Here is a 21,710-nt window from a genome sequence, read left to right on the forward strand (position 1 = left end):
GGGCTCATGAGTATTTCATACACGAGCCATATAAATGTGGAGCTTGGAATACCTAGTCTACAGAGGAGCCTCCACTGCTTCAACAAGTGCAGCTGTATCCCCTTGCGTTTCTTCCATTCACATCCCCAAGACCGCAACAGGCAGAAACCGGCCAAGAACAAATCGACGGGGGCACCCGTAGTTCCCGCCTTGATCTACAAGGCCAAGGCAAGTACATGCATTTGCTGGGCAATTCTGTTTCCAACTGCTTGGCACCTGTAGTTGGTTACCCAATAGGCTTACGTGTCGCGGATTTTATCTTCTACATATTTCTCCTAGGGACCGAATTTTGTTGAACTGTAGTCTTCACTCTAGCCCAACGCTACAAGAATGCGTTGAGTTAAGGCCGCAGAGACAAAGTAAAAGGTTGTATGCCGTTCTATGTGGCTTTTGCGTGCGCTTGCATAACCCCTGTGGCTGCTGATGCTTGCCTCTGCTTCTCAGTGGGATGTGTACAAAGCTCAGCAAGAGAAGACTGCTTGGGTCGGCCCTTCTGGGACTTCGGGCCCCATCGAAAGCAAAGGGGGCCCCCATGTAGTCTCTAAGGGCATATCACGAAGCCCTTCTGCCTCTGGGAGCTGCGACGCCGGGCAGTGGCGGAGGCGACAACAAGAAACAGGTGGACAAGGCCAAATGCTGCTGCTGCGAAGCGTTTGGGAGCAGCAGGGGCAGCTGTCTCCCTTTGAGGCAGCGGACTTGGCCTACTTCATAGCCCTTAGAAAGAACCCTCCAGAGCGACTGCTGCACCAGCTCATTGCTTATCTGCTCCACAGCCAACCAGAAAGACGCCTCTCCGTCCTTAGGCTACACAGGAAAGTTTTTGTTTGCTAGATTAACTTTTTGTTTCCCGAGACAACTGTCGTCTGTACCCGGCCTCTTACGGGTGCCGCTAGGTTCCCGGCTTTATCTGTCGGTGGTAGCGTCGTGCTGCTGCCCCCTGCTGTTGTCTTTCTGTACGTTGTCCTGTTGTTCTTGCTGTTGCATGTCTCTCTGTCTGTTGCATTGCTTGTCTCCTCCATGGTCTCCATCCGGTGTCTGGCTTCTTAGGTGTCCTCCAGTACTCGTTTTCATTGGGTATTTAGCGTGTAGCCATCTCCTCTGTTGCTATGGGGTCTCCGCTGTCGCCGCATTTTGTCTGCCTCTCCATATTTAATAAGAGAGGATATCAGCGGGAAAAAACGGGGTGGTGAAGCTGTTCAGAGGGGCAGACAGGATTCTTTGTGTTCGCCTCTATGGAGGGTTTGCGCCTAATTGCCTGTGCCGTGTTGGGTTGTTGTGGGTTTGGCTGCGCAGATTACTGAGAGTCTTTCAGCTTGTTCCGGGGGTGGCCGAGAGGGATGTACTGGTCCCACTGTGTGCAGCCCTGCAGCGCCGAGTGTCACAGCTAAAGCCAGCGGACTTGCAGCTGCTACTCTCCGACTTCTCGGCTATTTATACAGCCCAATTCCTACCCTTTTTTTCCGCAGCAGCGCGGGTCCTGAAACAATGCTGCCAGGAGGCACTCGAGCCTCTCCCTGCTGCGCAGCAGCCGGAAGGTCAGCAGGTGCACGAAGTTGCTGAAACAGCTACCGGCGGCTTCAACAACAAAATCAAAAGCAATAGTAGTAGCCATTGGGTAAAGGCACCCAACCACAGGAAAGAATGGCTGTCCCCTCTCCAAGCGTGTTTTCTTCTTCATGCGCTGGGTAAGTTGTAGGCCACGTCTTCCTCTCCACTTGGCAGCGGCGTTTAGAGGGGATTCCGCTACTTGCATCTGTATCATTGCGAGCTGACTGTGTCTAACTAGAGCTAGTGGGATGCGTTCCAGCGGCTGAGAGGGTCAGGCTTCAGGACACTTTGTCTCTGCTTCGTCCACTATACCTCTTGTTTCATTTTCCGCCGTCCTTGGCTGTTGCATACAGTGTTGCTGTTAATCAATTTGAATGTTTTCGGCGTCCATTGCTGTTGTTGATCCTGCTGCTAACCCTGCTGCACTGCTTCAGGGCGGACGGACTTCCGAGACTCGGCCCTTTTCTGCGTACTTCTGGAGACGGTTGATTGTGCTGTTTCTGAGCTGGTTGTGTACCGGCAACAGCGACAGAAACAAAGGGAGAGACTTGATGCAGACGCGGGGACGCCGTTAGGAGAGAGAAAGGACCCTGCAGCTCTCTTAAGGGACGCAGGAGCACTACCTCTCAGAGGGCGCTTATCTCCGGCAGCGGCGGAAATAACTGGAGAGGCGCTGGTGATGTGCACGAAGGGTTTGGCAAACCTCAACTACACTCCAACAAGATCCCAACTCCGCCGTCTCGTAGAAGTGTTGGCTCCTTACCTGCTTAACGAGGAGGTGTGGCTTGTTGGGTTGTCTGTCTCTTGGTCGACTGTTTCCTGCTGAGCTCCAGTGCCTCCAAGCCAAGCTTCACTCTCAAAGCGAAATGAAAAGATGCCAAGTTATTTCTTATCAGCTTCTGTTGAATCTTTAGATTGCCGAGGCTGTTGGCCTAGTTCCTTTTGTGTCCTACGCATTTGAGAACTTTCCAGGAGATACCACGGAGTGTTGTATTTTATGACTTAGCACCTAGTTAAACTAGTGCAAGTGTAGCATGTCGTAAGGACAAACACCAGAATATTAGCTGGGTGGCATATCTTCAAATTTACACGGTGCACATATTCATATTATACCGTGTACACCCGGCACGATGTGGATGTCTGGCCTTTTCTCTCTTCCATCCCCGGTTTTCCTTTCGAGGAATGTTTCCGTCTCCTGCTGCTCCTGTCGCTATTTGCGTGCAGCCTTCAGTACTGGGCCATGTGCCTTCGGCGCGCCGGCTGCCGCTGCTTTTTGGGGCTGTCTCCGGTCTAACACGCCTTGGAGCCGGGCCTGTAGGCCTGCGGAGGCTGATAGAGGAAGCCTGCTCCCAGCCCCTGAAAAGCATGGGTCCTTACGAGCCATGCGACCTCCTTGCCGCTGCTGCAGCACTAGAACCGGTGGCCGGGCTTCCACCTCATGTCGCCGCAGCTGCCGTACGGACCCTTGAGGCCAGTTTATTGCAGGGAATGCTTCCTGCTACAGCAGTTCAACAGCTTTCAGGGCTTGCAGGAGAAGAGCCTGAAGCATCACCGGCAGCTCCAGCAGCCTTCACTTCTGGGGTTGCAGGCTGTGCCGCCGTAGATACTGATGCTGCTGGTGTGAAGGGAGATGGAGTGGGGGCCTTCGGGGCTGGACTAGTTAGTGAAGACGACCCTTGGGCATCTGTGGGAGATGCGCGTCTTAGTCCCTGCTCTCCCTTTTGGTCAGCCGCACATTGTTACCTCCTTGCGGTTGCCGTTGGCCTGGCAGCAATCCGTCCCTTTATTTTTGCTATGCATCCCGCATTTCGTGTTTCAACGTTGAGCATTTTGGCCTCCCTGAAGGCCCTTGTACCCCCAACCCACAGACCACCGAGCAAAATGATATTCGGAACGACAGCCTCCGTTAAGCGACAGCAGCAACATGAACAGCAGCAACAGCAACAGCAGCAGCATTCTGAGCCACCAGAAAGCTGTAGCTTTGCTCAGACTCCCGCTGTGGTTCGTGTGGACACCAGTGGCACTGCAACGGGAGCGCCGACACAGCATACAGCAAACTGCAGTGACTCAGAGGACCAGAACGAAAACGTAAACTCAGAGGGTCTCCGGGAAGTGTCTGAAAGGAGTGCAAGGCCTCCGTTGCACCCCGTCATTCGGCGTCTAATCTTGTCCGTGTTCTACCGCTTACCGTGCATATCGCTGCGTCTCTTGGTTGAGTTGATGGAGGCGCTAAGCGTTTGCGATTTTGCACAGAGGGAACAGACTGAGGGCCTATCCCCCCATGATAAGAGCCGTAGATGGCACAGGTCAGAAAACAGGTTCATCCTGGCTAGCTCAAGAACGCAGTGCTTCCCCCAGAGCTAGACACGACAGAGACGGGACGTGCTTGGGCTCTTATGTTGCATCCTAGATCACCCTGCACAAACACGGCATGGGGCACATTTATATTCGTTGTGATGTACGCACGGTTGCGTGAGCATCATCATTTGCCTCTGGGGATGCACACCAAACACGAGTGGAGGACCTGTTTCCTGCAGGCCGCTCATGCACGCGCTGGCAAGGGAAGGCGTCCGCAAGATGCATCAGGCGACCTGTGACTCACTTGTTAAGTTTTTAGTACTCTTCTATGTCGAACTAGACGGCTACGAGGTGTCCCTTGACCCTCTTATCTACGGCATGCAACGGTAAGGGCCACAAGTCTGATACTTCGCACGCTTAACTTTTTCATTGAACTGCAAGTGTGCATCTCGCATGCATAACACCTAAACAATGTACTTTCAGTCACCATCACTAAGCCCAAGTACTGCGCAGGCCCTGTTCTTGTGGTTGGGTAAACAGCTCACTTTGTGGAGAGAGGCTCACGTCCACGCAGGTTCTTTAGCCCATGCTTCCCTACGCCGCCGTCCGTCACTCCCTTCTGTTCTGTACTTTTTTCCCTTCTCTCCTCCTTTCATTGTCTGCATTGCATTCGTTGTTCTGTCTCCTGTCTCTGTGGCTGTTTCTGCCCCAGGTTGGCTGCGTTGGCTCCCACTGAGAGCTTGGACAACACGAAGGCCTTGAGAGGACTGTTAATTGAGATGACGGTAGAGGACACGCAGCGTGCTGTCTCCTAACCTATCAATGAACCCTACTTTTCCCTTTCTGCTTCGCACTTGCGACTCTGCCCTGCAGGTCGTGTTCTGCGTGCTAAGTTGTACCTACAGTTGATTGTCGTTCCTGTTTCGCTTGGCATGCGATTATCTTTTCCGCTGTTTGCATGCCCCTGTGCCTGGTTTTCGCTCCAATCGTGACTGCTTGTAAGCATCTAGGCCGCCATATCTGTTTTACTTCTGATTGTGTGTAGAGGAGGCCGGAGGGAGCCGCAGCTTTCAGAAGCTTTTCCCCTATCGCGACGCAACTAGCAGAGGCGCTCTTGAGGCCTCAGCTAGATTCCAAGCCAGGACAAAGTACATGCCTCAATGGGAGTGTAAAACAGGGTCAGGGGTCCCCTAATGTGTGTGAGGATGCCAAAACAGCAAGGTGTGCCCCACAAGACGAGGGCAACTAGCTTGTCTGCAGTTTAGAGTTCCCGTTTTACCAGCTGTGCTAGTCTGACTAAAAAAGCTGCAGCTGGGTTATAGAGCCTCACCCCATCCCCCTGCTGAGCTTCATTGATAGTACCTATATTTATTTGATGGATTGGAGCAAGGGAGAAAAGTGACGGGCAACGGTATGCCAGTGCTCAGCATACGCCGAAGAAAGCCCAAGCAACACCTGCTCCAACTGTTCCTCTGGATTGTGTTTCTGCCTCCTGTCTGCATAGCTTGCAAAGGGGGCTACTTCTGAACTGAAATCAAACACGTCTTTAAATGAGCTAAGCAAACTCGGGTCTCTTTTGAAGCTGTTCCTGCGTGTCCTTGGGCGGATTGGTGCGGAATAGGCCGTTGCTGCTGCGAGCGCTATGCGTGTAGCAGGTTATTACAGCCCACTTCTAGACCCTGTTGAGGCAGCCGTGAGCTGTCGAACACATTCTGCTCACAACGGCTGTTGCAGAGTGTGGACCAGTCTATGCCATTATAAGCCTCAAAACCGAACACGGCCCAGCGTGACACACGGAGTGACGGCGCGTCATCAACACAGCACAGAATATGCCTAGTGCTCGTTTTGGTGGCTGCAGTGAAGTTCCTAAGAAGTGGAAGCGCTATGGCACTGATTTGCGACAGACACCATTGTGCGGGACAACGTACAGGGTCTGCTGCAGCCCGCGGCGGTGGCCCTGGCTTCTCCTGAAGAGGTCTCACTTCGTCGTTTATCTACGAATTGCTCTCCCCTTTGCACTTTGGTGGCTATCAATGCCTTAAGACATCATACCCATCGCCGATCTAGAGGCAAACCCCCAGGTGCATGCGTATGCCAGCCAGCAGGTGGAGAGCCGGTGGCTGTGACGGGAAACCCGAAGGGAGGCACGGGTAGCTTGACACCGTCGCCTATCACCCCTGCAGGGTTGCAGATGCTTAGGTGAGACACCTGGTGCTGCTGCCACAGCTGCTGAGGCATCGGAAAAAAACCAGATGGGCATGCTGTCAGCTTCTTCCCCAGTCCGTCGGTGCTAGGAGCCCCCCAAATTTGACGGTGCTGAGACTCCCCAATTTGGCTACCCTCCCCCAGCTGCTGCTGCCGTTGCTGCAGCTGTGCATGTTCAGCGTAAGCGTGATACCGTCCGCTGGCTATGTCACGTTGCGCAGTGTCCTTTTCACTCTGGCCTGGCTGGAGAGGAACTGCACCTGTAGGATGTTGCACGGCGTTCTGGATGCCCTGTGGTGGCTCAAGGGGCAAAGGGGCCGGTGGTCTTTCGTGTCTGACAACTGCCTCATTGAAGAAACAATTTACGACATACTTTGTGCCTTTTGTAGGAGCCACTCCGGCATGCAAAGTGCGGAAGTCCATCTGACCACCAGGTGTCACATTGCTCCACACCGCCCCACTGCCCTGGGAAGGTGCAATCTTCAGGCCAAGACGTGTGAAATGCGTGTAGCCTCCATCTTCGACGTCTGAATGTCAAATACAGGCAGATATACTACAATCACTGGATATTCTACAGAAAAAATGTGTCCCCAAAGCGGGTGCCGCTATATTATATAGGAGGAGGGTAAGGGTCGTAAGTTACGTAGGCATACATTTGCATATATTATAGTACACAAGACAACATTATTATTTCATTGTAAAGACCGCGCAATAGAGGAACAGGAGTCGTGCTTATGATATGGAGAGCGTGCAGAGGCCACTGCGGAGCAGAGAAATTCACCGTTAAGATAGAGGAGAACTGTCTTCGGCCTGAAGCCGCCGTCGTGATGCTCTGCGAAGTACTCCCCCTCAGCATATCTCACGAGAACAAGAGACTCGAGGTGTTGCAGAGGCAGCCGAGCTAGAGCACAAGCCAACAGCTCAACAGACACCACACCGGGTGTCTGCGCCTCCTCGAGCATCACTGAGTATGATGTTCGTGTCTGGCTTTCCGTCGTCTTGTATGCAGTCTGAACGTAGATGAAGGCGCATGCAGTCACGCACACGCTCTATGCAGCTGCATCCCCAGAATGCAGTAGACATATATAACTCACAGTGGCTACGACACTAATGAACCCCCTGGCTTCAAACGGGGCACAAACGAAAATAACCTTACACAACCTAACCAGGTGGGAGTAGCATCACACACGCACGGCCGTCCGACAACACAAACAAAGCTACCGCCAACGTGTTAAATTTGCAAAGCATATATTCACATGTTTCATAAGGTTCGGAATGCAAATGAACCATTGTTTGGCTTGAAACCGCGGCAGCACCGCCCACAAGGGTAGCCGCAAAATTACTATTGGTAAGGACACCGACATGCGTACCTGGGGTGCGGAAGTCATCCCTATACTTGTTTTGCTGCGAGTCCACTTCCCCTCGGAGAGGTTCAAAAGGTGAAGGCACTGCTCTTTTGTGATCAAATTTGGGGCTATCATAACATCGGGCTCGCGAAATACCCGCAGAACCTGAACTTCCCGACAGCCCGATTCCGCTCTCCTCTCCTCGTCAGGAACTCCCGCGGCAGTTGAGCTTAAGTCTGGACATGTTTTTGCTGATACTGGTGCTGTTGGTGAGGGTGATGAGCTTTTGCTGTACACTCGAAGAGTGCGCACATGCTCCCCCTCCGGCACAGCGTCGCCAATGGGCAGCATTTCCTTTTCTGCAGAGACAGGCGACTCCTCCTCCTGAGTCAGCTCTTGGTCCTCCAAAGAGCCTCCTTCAGCCTCCCCGAGATTAGCGGGGTTAGCTGACTCGGAAGCCGGCCGGCCTTCAACTTCGGAGCCAGGGAAGAGGCCCCGAGCGAGCGTCGCTGCAAAATTCATCTTCGGTTGCGTGCACTGAAGAGAAATATCTCTAGGGCGTGGCTGTAAATAGCAAATATCTTGCTCCTGGTTTTGCTCTCCACGGCTAATTGTCGAAACCCATCATGTGGTACACCTTCTACCTGCCATGTCGAAGGCCCGCTAGGCCGCAATACATAACAGCTGTCAGCAAAGGACAGCCGCCATATTATTTACTAGTTCTTATGATAAACCATACCTTGACATCTAAATGTGCTCCCCGGAATGCAATTGGTCAACTCGATCACCGCAGCAACCCACTGATCGGCAGCAGTTGTCCGATGGTGCACGAGGCCGCTGCACACGACAGTGGCAACCTGAAATTGTGTTCAATAAGGACTTAGGTATATTTGGCGAATAAATTATGGAAACAAGTGGAAGTAACTAAGTGAAAACCCCGTACTCTGCGCCGCCGGAACTTACTGCCGAATTGAACTCGCACACTTCAGTGGTCACAAGGCGGCTGCAGCGAGCGGGCTTGTGAGGTGGTGTGGTTGTGCGTGTATTGAAAACGCTCCTTCCTGTCAACATCACAAGTCCATGGAAAGCATTTATATCAAATCTCGACAACCCGGGAGTCGTTGCCCATGAGAGTGCTCTTCGTGCGTGTTCACTCGCAATCCGTGACTACGTGCAAACCGTTTTTCTTGATTTAAAGCGCACTAACGGTTGGGTCTCTCATTATGGAGGAAGAAGTGGTCCAACTCCTATATCTGGGTTGATTTCGACTCAAAACCTAACAAGGAGTCCCACTCAGCTATGCTGAGCACCGCTGCTGCTTCGCTATCAGTATTCCCTACGAAAGTTCATCATTTCAATTAAAGCGTAGCTTAGTTTGCTCTTAACGTGACCCATGCATTTTTTCCCTGTAGTTGCGGCTGCCGAAAGTAGGTGCATATGTTCAGGGTTGTGCGTAGCATGCTCTACCTGAAGTTGCTACGTGTACGTTTGCTCGTATGCAAGTAGGAATTTATCAGGAATTCAGTCCCTTTTCTCCTCTCCCATAATAGATGTTGATCAGCGTGTTTCCCCCAGTGGGAAGGGAACAAACGTCGGGGCGCTTTATGGCAGAAAGACAAATGTAGCACTTGCGTCTCGTCCAACTATCAGTGTTTTCACAATTCATTACCGGCAGCTTGTTTTCCAAAAGGCAATTGTTCAGGCAAGAACAACTCGCGGGCACTGTCATCACCCATCTCGACTTCCCAGATATAAATGTCGCTGCGGCTTGGGGGCAATGGGAAATTTTGGTTCCTTTTTGCAGCCGTTATTTCGCCTCCAAAATGCGCACCACAAGGTGCGTTTGCTACTCCAGACTTTGTTTTGCTTCTGAGAAAAAGGTTGCATTTGCTTTCATTCTTGCAGATTGTGTTGTTGCACTTTGTTTCACCCCCACTGCTTGCGCTAACTTGAGCCTGCCACTGGTCAATGCTGCTCTCTCTGCAGTGCGCTGGATATGGGAACAGGCTTTTGTAAGGGCACACCAACCAAAGTAAAAGTATGTGTTTGCTTGCCACCGCTTCCCAGAGCCATGAGACAGGGAAACTGAAAGGTGTCTGGCAAGGCACAAAGGTTGGGTTGAAACTGCAAACGGGAAGCTGCCTATACTCCACTGAGCTAGCCATAGGGGGACACAGGAACGTAGGAAGCACCACAACAATTAGTTGGTTCCAGCGAGCATAACAACATTATGAATCGGCAGTTGTTTACAATGTATTGTACCCCGTGCCGTGTGCACCCCACCTTTGTAATCGTCGTCCCCAAGCGGGCACTCGCATGCTCTTCTGGAATCGTTGAGCACTAGCGATCCTCATAAACCCACTCGGCGTGTCAGTCACCAGGGTACTATACGTAGTCCCATTTACTGTAGCCCATGCTAGCCACTAAGAGTGTGTCGAGGACCTCGGTGTCGTCTAGCTAATTGTCTGCTGTAGCTGGTGGCATTCAGGGCAAGTGTTGCCTTCTATTCAACATTCATCAGCAGCAGAGCCAGAATTCTGGAATGCTGAGGAGGTAACCGATGACTCGACAGAAGCACCGCAATCTGGAGCAGCAAGAAGAGGCCGTTACTTACTCACTGAACATCGCTGTTACCCGCGCAGCACGGCAGTAACACCTGCACCCAACCCATTCTGTTTCTGCACACATCAACACTGCGGTAAATTGTTGAACCGTTGCCTTGTTCACAGCATCAAGTAGGAAGACTGTAGCAACTTCTAAGAGACAACGGTAGGCGCATCAGCATCAGACAAAGCATCAACCACATATCAGGAGGCACAGACGAGCTTAAAATGGCTAGTTCAAAGGCAGAGGTGGATGCCAGTTGGACAGCCGCCGTATTTGATCGCAGAGCAGAAGCAATTGCAATTTGTGGCTGAATACAATCAGGGAAGACTGTCGTCCTTTCCTCAGGTAGGAGAGCACGCTAGAGTTAGCGGTGTTCTCCTAGCTAGGGGCGCAGGCGACAATATGGACTCCGCTTCATTTGGTAACAATACAAATTTTGCAAGTACTTCATCCCGCAGGCAATTATTAGTTGTGTAATGTCTATCTTCGTCGGGACCTGTGTATTTCGCTGATGGCGGGTCCCACAAATAAGTTACGCACAGTACCATTCCATTATCTTCCCCTGAATGCATCTATGTCTTCTAAGGTGAAACAAACGGCATTCCCCTCAAAGTGTCATTTTATAGCAAACCATGGTGCATTGGAATGGGTCGCCCGAAACGAGCGTATGCTGCTTACCGCCCGAGGGCCCCCCACAAAGCTAACGCGAATGTGAATGACTTAGGGGAAACCTCGCAGCTCAGGACACCATTACATTTATTAAGAACACGAACAAAGCAGATCCGTCTACTGTTTATCTCCGTAGTCGAAGTACACTCGCGGGCTTCTGTCGATGCGGGGCCCCCCCTTGAGCTGCGCCTGCTCTGGTGTCATGTGAAGAGTGTAAACTCTCTCTGTCTTCTGTGTCTAGCATTTGCAGTCTTTAAGCGCTTGATAAAGGCAGCAACAAGGCTGTAGCTGGTGTTTAGGGGCAGCACCACGAAATCCACAGCGGCGGTGGGCAATGATTCGCTTGGGGGGCTTCAAAGGAGCAGCCCTTTCCACTACAGCATCTCCTCTGGGTTTTTCTGCATCCTCTTTAGAAAGGAGGTGGCTCTCTGAGACTATTCACCGGCTGCACGTCAGCAGAAACCTTCTGCTGGCCACTTCAGGTTCAAATGGGCACCGCAATGTTCATACACATGGGAAGGCAGGCTTTGTGTCTTCCGCCTCCCCAGACCAAGGGCATTCTCGCCAAAATAACATGGCGATGGCAAACACGATAAAACTGAATGACGGACTACATGGGAATTCTGCATCACTCCTCAGGAAGTTACACACGCCATTGAATACAAGGTCACGCAGCTTCAGCTCGAGCACCAGCAGGAGAGTGCCAGATTCATTTTTTGCTCGGAATCATTTCGGATTTATTTCAGTGCCTCATCAGATGGCTTATGTGGTGGAGAGGTGAGAAACTTATCGGGGTTTTGGGCGTTGTGCCAGCTAAAGCTGCGACATATGAGTAGCCGTCTTCGCCTATGCGACCAAACACAGTCCTGCTATGCCTTGCTCACACTCACTATTTCTCATAGACAGTTCAGTTGCTTTTCGAAGGAAACATATTGGGGGCAAATAGGGAGTCACTCTCTCCATGTATGTGAACGACAGTAGCACGACATGGGTAGGAAGAGCACGAGGGTCAGAGAAACAATTGCCTCATCCGAAGCGAAATATTTCTCCCACAGTAATGTAGTATTGTTGGCTATCGAAAGAGCATTTGACGTTATACAGTTTTCCGTCCAACACTGTGTGTGCTGTTTATGTTGATGAAATTTGCTCCAGGTTTGGCCGTTTCCATCGCGTGCTTACCCCAGGTCTGCACTTTTTGATCCCTTTGGTAGACAGACTGGCGTACATACATTCGCTGAAGGAGGAGGCTCTTACAATTCCCAACCAAACAGCCATTACGCGCGACAATGTGGGCTCCTACAAAAGTGCACCGCAACCATAAACACCAACAGAGTTTTTTCTTGCGGTGCTTCCGCCGCAGCCTTTTTCATGTTCATTGACAAACGTATGCTTGGAGATGTTTGCTTCCTTGGTTGCTGGCAAAGGAGAGCCATTAATTTTGAATTCGCTGTCTGCTCGAGTGTACGTCCAGGTCACTTTACAGATTGACGGAGTCCTGTACGTGCAAATAAAAGATGCCTACAAAGTGGGTTGACTTATTTGCCCTCCTGGTTGGCGTCATCTAATTTACCTGCTAACGACCTACACCCACAGGAAGGCAGATGTACCAGGCACACCGACACAAAACCCCAGTTTGCAGACATGCCCACGGAGCAGAAAAAGACCTCCTTCACTCGACAAATACAACTGTCTACTGTTCTATGCACCGCTGATAGTCCTTTCGTGAAGCTTGTGTTCCCACATTTCGATCTTTTCCATGTCTTTTAGGCGTCTTACGGAGTTGAAAACCCCATTTTCGCCGTCACCCAGCTGGCCCAAACAACTATGCGATCTGAACTGGGGAAGCTGACTCTGGATAACACATTCCTCGAGAGAAATGCTCTTAACAAGACAATTGTAGAAGTGAGAAACCGAAATCTGCTATTCACTTGTGCTGAGTTTATAAGACAAAAGCTTCCGCTTTGCCCGTCGGCTGCTTTCGACTCCACATCCTTTCTGTGTTTGTGTGGTCAGTGTATTTGCACCCAAAGTAGCCAATGCTCCGCATGCATACAGGTTTACATGTGCTTGGATATTGGTGTTGATCTGTGTCTGTGTGTGTCAGCGAGTCTATGCCTTATCTCCTATTGAATGCGGAACAAGTGCTTCAGTATCCCCCCGAGTGTTGTTACACCAATATGTTTTGAGAATGACGCAAGCAAAACAGTGGATATCGATGTCTCGTCGTGTGTTCTGTTTTGTCTTCTGTTCAGGCAATAAATACCGCAGCGGGGCCGTGGGGGTTGACATGCCTCCGTTATGAAATTCGTGACATCCTCTTGCCAGCGAACATTAGAAGTGCGATGGAGCGACAGGTAGGGATTTCCTCCCTGCTTTCTTCTGTCGGCGTTGCATTTGTTTCCGTTTCTTTCGTCCTTCTTCTTTTGTTTCCGGGGAGCGGTATCTCCCTTGTAAATGTCTTTGCAGACCTTTCCATTGCGGTTTTATGGATTTTTCTGTCACGTTCTTGTCTGTTTTTTATTCGCCTCCTCCGGTATCTTCAGTGCCCAGCTGCAGCAGTCCAACGCTGATGTAGATCGCTTATCTATATCTAGAGCTTGCTACAGACAGTGAAATAGAGACCACGCTTGCCGGTCGTTTTTTCTCCAGTGCCTGTTTCAGCGCACACAGACAAAACGCGCTTGAGAGAGAAAGCTCAAAGGGGATTCCCATCGATATCTGGAAGCGCACGATAGCAGTTTTTGCTACCAGTTCTTCTGATATTTAGAGGAGCTTCTTCCTCTATCGTGACAGGAGTCGTACTATTCGCTGTTTGTGAAGTACTCTTTTGCTGGCTACGCGAAGGTTGTTTCGTTTGTCTTGGATGCGTGGGTTCGTTTCTTGCATGCCCCCCGCGTAGCTAGTGCCTCTACTGCTACTGCTGCTGCTGCTGCTGCTCCTGTGTTCTGTGAAATAGGCCGAGGCGGAGCGACTAAAAAGGGCTGAAGTGCTGCGAAGCGAAGGCGAGAGGGCACGGCTTGTGAACATAGCTTTGGGGCAGAAGGAAGCCACAATTTTGAATGCTGAGGGACAGGCAGAGGCCGTTAGACAACGGGCAGCGGCAGCAGCGGAGAGTGTACGAAAGATAGCCGACACAACTAGCATTCCAGGTGCGCATGCAGCTGTGCTTGACTAGCATTCCTTGTTTGTTGCTTCCTTCGGCTGCTCGTTGCTTCCTTCTTAGCGTATTCAAGTATGGCTTCTTTTGCGAAAAGTTGCTTTCGTGCTCGGAAGAAATGCAGGGCAGAGCCACATCCACCCTGCTTGCCATTAATTTCACGTGACAGTAGCAACCGTGAACCGCTTTGGTGTGTAATTCATGGTCACTGCATTGACGTGCATGCTGTGTTCGTCTGTCCATACTACCTGCTTACAGGAGGCATGCAAGCACTGAGTTTGCAGCTCGCTGAGAACTATGTAGCTGCCTTCGGCAGACTGGCGGAAGGCAGCAATACGCTCATTGTTCCCGCAGACGCCGCCAACCCTTCGCGACTGCTCGGCCAGGCTTTGGGGGTCTTCAGGGCCGTTGACAGAAGCTGTGAGGTTTTCGCCTTCTCTGTTCCTCTCTAAGGATGCTCCTAAATAGCTGCCGTCGCAATGCACATCTACCGAGGACACACACAATAGTCCTTCTGTCTAACTGAAGTTTTGATCATATTCATTTCCACGCAGTGCGAGAGGGCACCCAGACCTTTATGCGGTAATCATTTGCAGTGCAGGAGTTGCACGGTTGTCTGTGGTTCGCGCACTTTGCCTGCGTATGTATTATATTTGTAGCATGCATTATGTGTATATATATGTGTATGTGCTTTAGCAACCTATCCGTACTTCACACATACGATTTAGGCCTCAAGGAGTCTGCGTTTTTGGCGTTGTGTGTTTGTTGCCTGGACAGTGGCAGAGGCGCCTCCAACTTCGCCGCCGAGCCCGAACCCCCCGGCGGCCAGCAACTGATTGGGGAGCCTTTGAACTGCGACAGAAATTTGCGTGTCTTTAAACACAGCAAGAAACGCAACCGTGGCTGCACACATGCATGCTTTGCCCATGCCGCACCAGGGCGACAGCCTCCTGTTTTTTCGCAGCCTCCGCTGTACTGCCATTTTCCCCTTTTTCGGCCTTTTTGGACCCCGGCAGTTATTGATTAGCTGAGGTGTATGCAACAGCATGCGCAGTGCCATCCCCCTCTGCTGGCTGCTCAGCCTTCATACTGTTATTTGTCTACTAGCATTGGTAACTTTATAAATATTGATAGTGTTTACAATTTGAGGTGATATATCCCTCATCCTTTTTACACTTTTCCCTGGTCTCAAATGTTTTACCGCTTGGGCAGTTGCAAAGTGAGCAGCAAAGGGCTGCGGGCTGAGCGCCAAAAGTTCAACGATGAAGAAAAGCCAAAGGACGAAAAAAATGACCTTTAGCGATAAATTGTAAAGAACAGCGTCCCCGCTGCAAGACTGGAGCACGCAGGGGACGCCCTCCAAACACAAGCCGGAGCAGGTGCATACGGATGCATGCTCATGCACGTTGACGGCATGCATTCAACTGCGGCACCGCCACGGGACAGGACCGTGCAGAGGCTGAACGCAACTACCTAGCAGCTTCCCCGTCGCTGCCTCTGAATCATCTGCACGACTAGGCAGTCTTGCTGCAGCAGTCATTTGCGCTAGCTGTTGCAGCTGCAGCTGTTGCTGCTCTTGCAAATGGTCGCCTAGACGGGTTCTTAGACCCCAAATGAACATTGGACAAAACTCGCTAACTGCAGTGCGCACACTGGCATTAAAGAGAGAAACCTAACGACACGAGAGACCTTCGCCGCATTGCCTAAATGGAGGACAGCTCCGGACGGCGGGCAGGATGTTTCCTGGGCAAAGCAATGAAGAAAATGGCTCCGTGTTTGATCCTATTGTTGTGCTTCTTCTGCTACCTGCTTTCTCGATTCCCCCTAAAGAATGCTGGGAGGGTTCAGCTCAAACCGACAGCTGCTGCAAGAAGCACGGGATAGACTGATCGGCATCGCATGCACAAGATGCACCGTCTTGTTGCTTCAGTTGCCTGATGAGCCACGAAATGCCTTCCTCTATGCCTTCGCCCGTCTTGGCACTGCAGGCGAAGACGCCGCTGCATACAGGTACAGAAATGGAGGCGCAAAGAGCGATCAGGCAAAGTGTGCCTGTGCAGAAGGAAACAAAAGTCTACTTTTTCCGTTTAGGGCTTAGAATGTAGGTGAAGTAATACACACCACTCCTTGTCAACAAGCTGATGCAGCTTCAATTGATGCTGTATTTCCGCTACAGATAGTGCCCCCGGTCTGTCCTGCTTTGTCGCGAAGACGAGAAGAATATTTGCGTTGGGCAAATCCCGCAGCAAGCGATCGAGTGAGCGGTTGGCTGCAGAGCAAGAAAAATCATCAAAAGCGAGCGATAAAGGGTTATCACGTACCCTAGTGTCAGCCTGAACACTTTTCTATGTGTTTCTGAGGTAAAAGAGGCAAACTGACCGACTTACCCACTCGAAGACGACCTGGATCTGCACTGTCCACCACGAAAATGATGCAGCGAATATCCAGTTGATGGGGTCGCACCTGAAGCTCAAAATACAAGAGTTCACAGAAACAACTACATGACCGTTTCAGCAAACGAACGGACGCAACAACGCCATCTCTCCACGGTGCAGTGTTGATCAGCTATTTGTTTAAGCCGACTGCATATAATGCAGGAAGTCAGCGCTTCCGTCTGTATGTTTCGTTATATTAATCGCTTCAAAGGGAGAACAGCCTAAAAGGACGAACCATGTCTTCAAAGTGCTGCCGGGTGTCCCACATAATGAGTGCAGTGTCTGGATAGTCGATCCGGTCGACTTCCAGTCCTAAGCCGCATCATAACAAGGAAAGAAATGCGTTGCGTGCAGAAAAGACGCTGAAAAGGTTTGATATATGCCTTCAACAGTCGGCTACAGCTGACGCGGACACACATCTGGCACTTGTCACATCCAAACAACGTATAAACCGAAGCAGCTCCCCGTGAGACAGTTGTTGTTCAAGAGTGAACTATGGGATGAAAAGAAACAAAGTACCCTCTGTGGGTGCCAGCTTGAAGAAGCTCTTGTACTTCATCCATTTGATTATGGATGTTTTCCCTGCTTGGGCCGGGCCGGCGACGCGGATCTGATGGACCTTCTTTGTGCAACAGAGTCGAACTGTGCTGGAGAAACAGCTGTTCAAAGCCCCCATTTCCTTTGGCTTGCTGGCCGCGTCCTTTCACCTCGCGAATGCGCGAGTAAGTGTTGTCTCGGCGAAGAGCAGTTTACTTCAAAGGGTTGGTAGGCAGGGCACAAGCCGCTTTAGCTTGTTTTACCTTGGAACTGAAAGAACACGTCAAATTATAATCTAAACCAAGTGAAAACTGCGATGGAGTCACTCGCAAGATTGCCATGGGGAGCTCGAAAAACAGCTCCAGCGGAGAGAGCCGGCACAACGGACTGCGCTAAAGGAGTGGTAAGGCCAAGTCTTCGTCGCGAGATATCCATGCACACTAGGTTACTAGCAGCATGGTCGCTCTTTTATATTGCAGGGCCGCCGGTTGCCAACATATCACAGTGAAATGCACATGCGTGCCCGCTGTATAGGACGGATGCCGCTTATGCCGCACATTAAGCGACAATCGGCCTCGAAACAGCAAGCACGCTGCTTTACATACACTTTGTGCCAAAACTACGCAATCCAAAAATCCTTGGATTTGAATTATTGGGTTAAGGAGTGGGAGTTTCCCGTAGGCGATAATGGAACAACGGCCACGTGCGACCGTGATCAAGAGACGGTTTTCGGGGGCAACAGAGGAAGTCGAAAGGCTGGAACAAGTTAAAGTTCTTCAATATGCAGCGAAAAAGGCAATAAAACACTGCAGAAGTTGGCTTTTGGTTGCCGGCGATCAAAGGCGCCACAAGGCAGCGACCACAGCCAGCCGAAGGCCTAGCCAATCAAAATTTCTCCAATCCGTAGAAATGTCAGTACAAATGAAAATGTTTTACGACGCTCTATACAAAAATGGCGCAATTGGCTTCTGTTGGCCACTCGGAGCTGAAAGCAGCGAAAACCAGCTTGAATGAGGGCCTTGCGTACCGCGCGGCCGCAGCCCTTGCAAAAAGACCGGTGCATGCGCAGCAATGAAGAAATGCATGAAATGAATATAATTATGTATGAAAAACTCTTGAAAGTTCTAGCTGCAAACCAGCTTGGCACGTGTAATGCGTCAAATTCAACACCTACTTGGCGGGGGGTGTACGCACAGTTAGGGAACTTTTAGAGAGTCACTTTTTTTACTTTGACCCTTAAAGATTTTGCCATAATTGCAAAAGATGCCATGATATTACCCAACAGGACATGTCGGAGTCGCTAACAACTTCGCCTTCTAGAGTCTCAGCTGCATGGGTTTGCCCAATCGTAAAATCGGTTCCGTCGATAGAGTAACCTTTACTCCACAAAATGGAAAGGCGGCTGTTCAGGCCATGATGGTACGGTTGTGCCGCTAGGCGAACATGGGTCGAGCGTGCCTGTGGTTGTCTTCCGACCCGCAGATGCGGCAGGAGATATGTTTGGGTTCCGGAGGCATGTCTAGGCAAAAGGCCCTATTCATAACCTTAGCAGGTCTTCTTCTTCATTCTGTCAAGCTTACAGATTCGTTGGTTTCAGCGTTTTCCCTGCATGCACATACTCCCGGTCTTTCGAGCTCATGGCAGCCTGGAATCCGCCCTCTGCCTCCTCTGTTGGCAGCATCAATCAGCGCAGACTCTGCGGGCACCTCGGAGGAAGCAGGTAAATATCAGCAGCAAGACGACGAGACTGACGTAGACACTGAATTAGAAGGAGGCTATCCCATTCATCACTCATTCCCTTTGGATAGTACCGCCATCAGATCTCCAATGCAGCATCAGCCCCGCGGAACGCGACTCATTCCAGGCTTCCCCGGCCCCCAGTTTGTTTCTCTGAGGCCTTCGGCGCTGTATCGTCGTCGCCTTCGTAGGCACCGGAGGGATGAAGGATGGCAGTTTTCGAATTTGCCCGTAAAGCGTGTTTTTTTTGCGGCAAGAAGGAACCACCGTGACCAGCTGATGCACAAGTGGTTGTATACGCGGCACGTACAGTGCAAGAGGCGGGCCAAGGAAGTACGAAGCGTGCTCCAGACACAAAGACGGGAGATCTTTGATCATAAAATAGGGGAAGGGCATGCTCCCGACTCTAAGGAAGAGGCTTTGGAGCCAGCGCCTGCTCAGGCGACCGCTAACGAAGCCCCTGTTCAAGCCTTGGCAACAGTGGGCAGTTGGAGCGAAGCGGGAAATGAACCATCCAAAGATTGTATAACGGCTGTGAGGGCTGCGCTGAAGTCGGTTCCCTCTGCAAAAGTCCTCTCGACGATGTCTGCAGCAGATTTGGGGCGTCTGCACGCGCAATTGCGGGAGCTGTTGGTGGACGCGGTGATTGCAGTAGCGCCTCCAGAGCGTGTGGCCGCTGCTGCTTCTGAGGGATTCTCTTTGCCGCCTCCTGAAGCAGCCCTGGCCGCCTCCCCCTTTCCTTGGTGGAGCAGCGCTCGCGGCCTCCAGCCCTGGCGAGGAAGGAAGGTGAGCTGGGCGCAGCAGAGCCGTCGTGTCAACTGGGCAAACCCTAGACGATCAGTGGAGCCGATGGTTGCAGGGGTTTTGCTGCCGAAGGAGGCAGCTGCAGTTGTGGCTGCTGAGCGTAACGCACGTAATAGGGAGCTTTTGGATTCCATTCGCTCTTTTCTTTTTGCCTCTAGCACCGACGCCGAAGGACAGACCGAGGCGTCATCGTCAGAGCCTGCAGAGTCTTGCGGAGCTCCCGCAGAAAATCTGGCAACGCCGTGGTTTATCCGGGCAGAAGAGGACCGGCTGAATCGCCTGTTGCGGTGGGATGGCGGTAGGAAGAAAGAACAAACGGACGCTCCCTTAGGCAGCAGCAGTAGCAGCAGCAGTAGCAAAAGCGGTAGCGGTAGCGAACCCTCAAGTTCGGCGGATTTGCCCCGTGAGGAGGTACAAGAGAGCGAGTCCCAGAATAAAGGAGAAGAAAGATCCTTTAGATGCCAACAGGCGACCTGCGGAGAGGCAGGTGGAGTGCGTCGGGCATTGGGAGCTGCCATCGATGTGGCACTGCTACTCTCTGAGGCAATTATCACAAAGAAGAGTGGGGCTGCAGCTCCATTCTCGTGGGAGTCTCCTTTCCTGAGATCCGCCTCCTCCTCCAAAAGAAGAAGGTGGCGAGAACGCGGCCGCCCAGCACCTGAACAAAGGCTTCCCAGTCGGCAGGCCAGGCGGCTCGCCAACAAGGAAAAACGGCTAGCTCGGAAGCGAGCTAGCGACGAAACTGGAAAGCGAGCTAGCTGAACAATCCGCTAGCTGGATCGTGAACTAGCTTACGGTCCGCTAGCTGGATAGCGAGCTACCTGGATAGCTGGCCATTTGGTAACTGGCTAACTCGCAAGCCGGACACCTCCAACTACGTGGGGGAGAACAGAAGGGGGCTTTAGCGCTTACCCGTTGCCTCCACCGTTGATGTATTTTGTAAAGGCTATCTTATGTCTGCACGCGTTACATAAAATCGATCGTCTCCGTATTTCCTGGTTCGCCCATAGGTTCCTGCTGCTGCCTAGTACCTTATCCAACACTGTCTGCTGGAGCGGTGTCTTGCTCTGGCAGAGAGTGAAAGACGCAGCTTGGCAAGTGTCTGTACTCTTCAAATTGTAATACCCAGAAAATGGTTCTTTTGATGCTGCCAGGAAGTTAGAATTTATATTTGTTCCAAGGACTCTAGTCCACCTATTTCATAATGGAGGGGACTGCAGTGAGAGGCACAATCACACTTCGCGAAAATGGACAGGAATTTATACTAGTCTCTTGTTGCTGTAACTCAGGTATTTCCCTTCAGTAGGTGGCAGCAGTGACAGCGGCCTTGGTGCGAAACCCAGCTCAAAGTGAACCCAAAAGTAAATGAGACAATCACATGGGCGAATTCCTGTTCACTGGCCCTACACAGTTATTGGCTGCGTACGGTCGCGATGGACATTGCTACACGCAACACCCAATTTCCTTTGTGAAACTTATGTAACTTATATGTGCAGACATTCCAGCTTCCCGTCAGCAGGACGCGCTGCATTTTCCAGCTGGGGGAGAACAATTTATTCGTGCCCTAGGGAACGTAAGGCACAAGACACACGGTTTTTGCTCAAATCCTTCGGATGGGGCTAAAGGAACAGGCATACAGTTCGCATCGCTTGTTTGGAAGTTGCCTATACACCTGGGGAGAATGCCACAGGGATTGACTCTCGACGGCTGCTGGTGACTGCCAGAGCTAATTCGCTGCACGAGATAAGCTTTAATCTATTTGCGCTTTTGTACGGCTTATGTAGTGGATACCCGAGAACCTTAACCCCGTTTTTATGCCACTTCTGCCAGCAGGAGGGGGGCAGTAGACGCTGTGCCACGCACGTGCGATCAAAGCCCTTTTGTGATACTAAGTATTGCGCATGAGCGTTACATAGTTAATTTTCGGGAAATGTATCCACGGAAAGACTGACAAACACAATTGCATACTGCAAAAAGGCGAACATAGAAAGAAACCAGAGGAAAGAACGAGAGTTACGGAGCGACAGCTGCCTGCTCAACCGCGAAACAGATTAACTTTGACCCTATACCCTAAACAGTAGATGCCTCTTAAAAACGCAGCCAACGTCCAATTAAGGCAACGCTATGTTAAATATGTTGCCTGTTATTCCTCTTGATGAGCTTTGTTTTCTGCTTAGTTGTTTGAATAGCATGTTTAAGGCAGAGCTGCCTCACACACGAACTGTGCTAACCAGACAGGCACAAAACGCAAGAATGCGTTCCATTAGGGTCGAAGGACATAAAACGTAAAATCCAATAAAAAATGGTTAACTATTCATTAAGTTTGCA

At 51.1% G+C, this 21,710-nt stretch overlaps 5 protein-coding genes across 5 annotated transcripts; 3 read left to right on the forward strand and 2 right to left on the reverse strand.

Annotated features, from left to right (window-relative positions):
* Positions 1-1,145: 1,145 nt before the first annotated feature.
* EMWEY_00003490 (hypothetical protein, conserved) lies at positions 1,146-4,700 on the forward strand (the record flags this gene model as incomplete). The annotated part of the gene is made up of 6 exons (XM_013480295.1): positions 1,146-1,222; positions 1,333-1,724; positions 2,022-2,365; positions 2,812-3,893; positions 4,125-4,271; positions 4,598-4,700. The coding sequence occupies 6 exons, from the start codon at positions 1,146-1,148 to the stop codon at positions 4,698-4,700; spliced, it is 2,145 nt and encodes a 714-aa protein (XP_013335749.1).
* Positions 4,701-5,931: 1,231 nt separating this feature from the next.
* EMWEY_00003500 (2OG-Fe(II) oxygenase family protein, putative) lies at positions 5,932-7,958 on the reverse strand (the record flags this gene model as incomplete). Its single annotated transcript, XM_013480296.1, has 3 exons — positions 5,932-6,617; positions 6,872-7,100; positions 7,461-7,958. 3 exons carry the CDS (start codon positions 7,956-7,958, stop codon positions 5,932-5,934), a joined length of 1,413 nt encoding a protein of 470 aa, XP_013335750.1.
* A 3,511-nt stretch (positions 7,959-11,469) lies between these two features.
* Positions 11,470-14,705, forward strand: EMWEY_00003510 (SPFH domain / Band 7 family domain-containing protein, putative; the record flags this gene model as incomplete). Its single annotated transcript, XM_013480297.1, has 8 exons — positions 11,470-11,489; positions 11,865-12,000; positions 12,184-12,237; positions 12,480-12,614; positions 12,965-13,066; positions 13,669-13,861; positions 14,128-14,289; positions 14,647-14,705. The coding sequence occupies 8 exons, from the start codon at positions 11,470-11,472 to the stop codon at positions 14,703-14,705; spliced, it is 861 nt and encodes a 286-aa protein (XP_013335751.1).
* An 836-nt stretch (positions 14,706-15,541) lies between these two features.
* Positions 15,542-16,863, reverse strand: EMWEY_00003520 (ADP-ribosylation factor-like protein 1, putative; the record flags this gene model as incomplete). The annotated part of the gene is made up of 6 exons (XM_013480298.1): positions 15,542-15,612; positions 15,784-15,869; positions 15,991-16,138; positions 16,257-16,332; positions 16,540-16,616; positions 16,824-16,863. The coding sequence occupies 6 exons, from the start codon at positions 16,861-16,863 to the stop codon at positions 15,542-15,544; spliced, it is 498 nt and encodes a 165-aa protein (XP_013335752.1).
* A 1,421-nt stretch (positions 16,864-18,284) lies between these two features.
* Positions 18,285-20,144, forward strand: EMWEY_00003530 (hypothetical protein, conserved; the record flags this gene model as incomplete). The annotated part of the gene is made up of 1 exon (XM_013480299.1): positions 18,285-20,144. One exon carries the CDS (start codon positions 18,285-18,287, stop codon positions 20,142-20,144), a length of 1,860 nt encoding a protein of 619 aa, XP_013335753.1.
* Between the last annotated feature and the right edge of the window lie 1,566 nt (positions 20,145-21,710).

This window comes from Eimeria maxima, genomic scaffold (genome assembly GCF_000499605.1).
Source record: "Eimeria maxima Weybridge genomic scaffold, Emw_scaff18, whole genome shotgun sequence".
Classification (NCBI taxonomy): Eukaryota; Apicomplexa; class Conoidasida; order Eucoccidiorida; family Eimeriidae; genus Eimeria; species Eimeria maxima.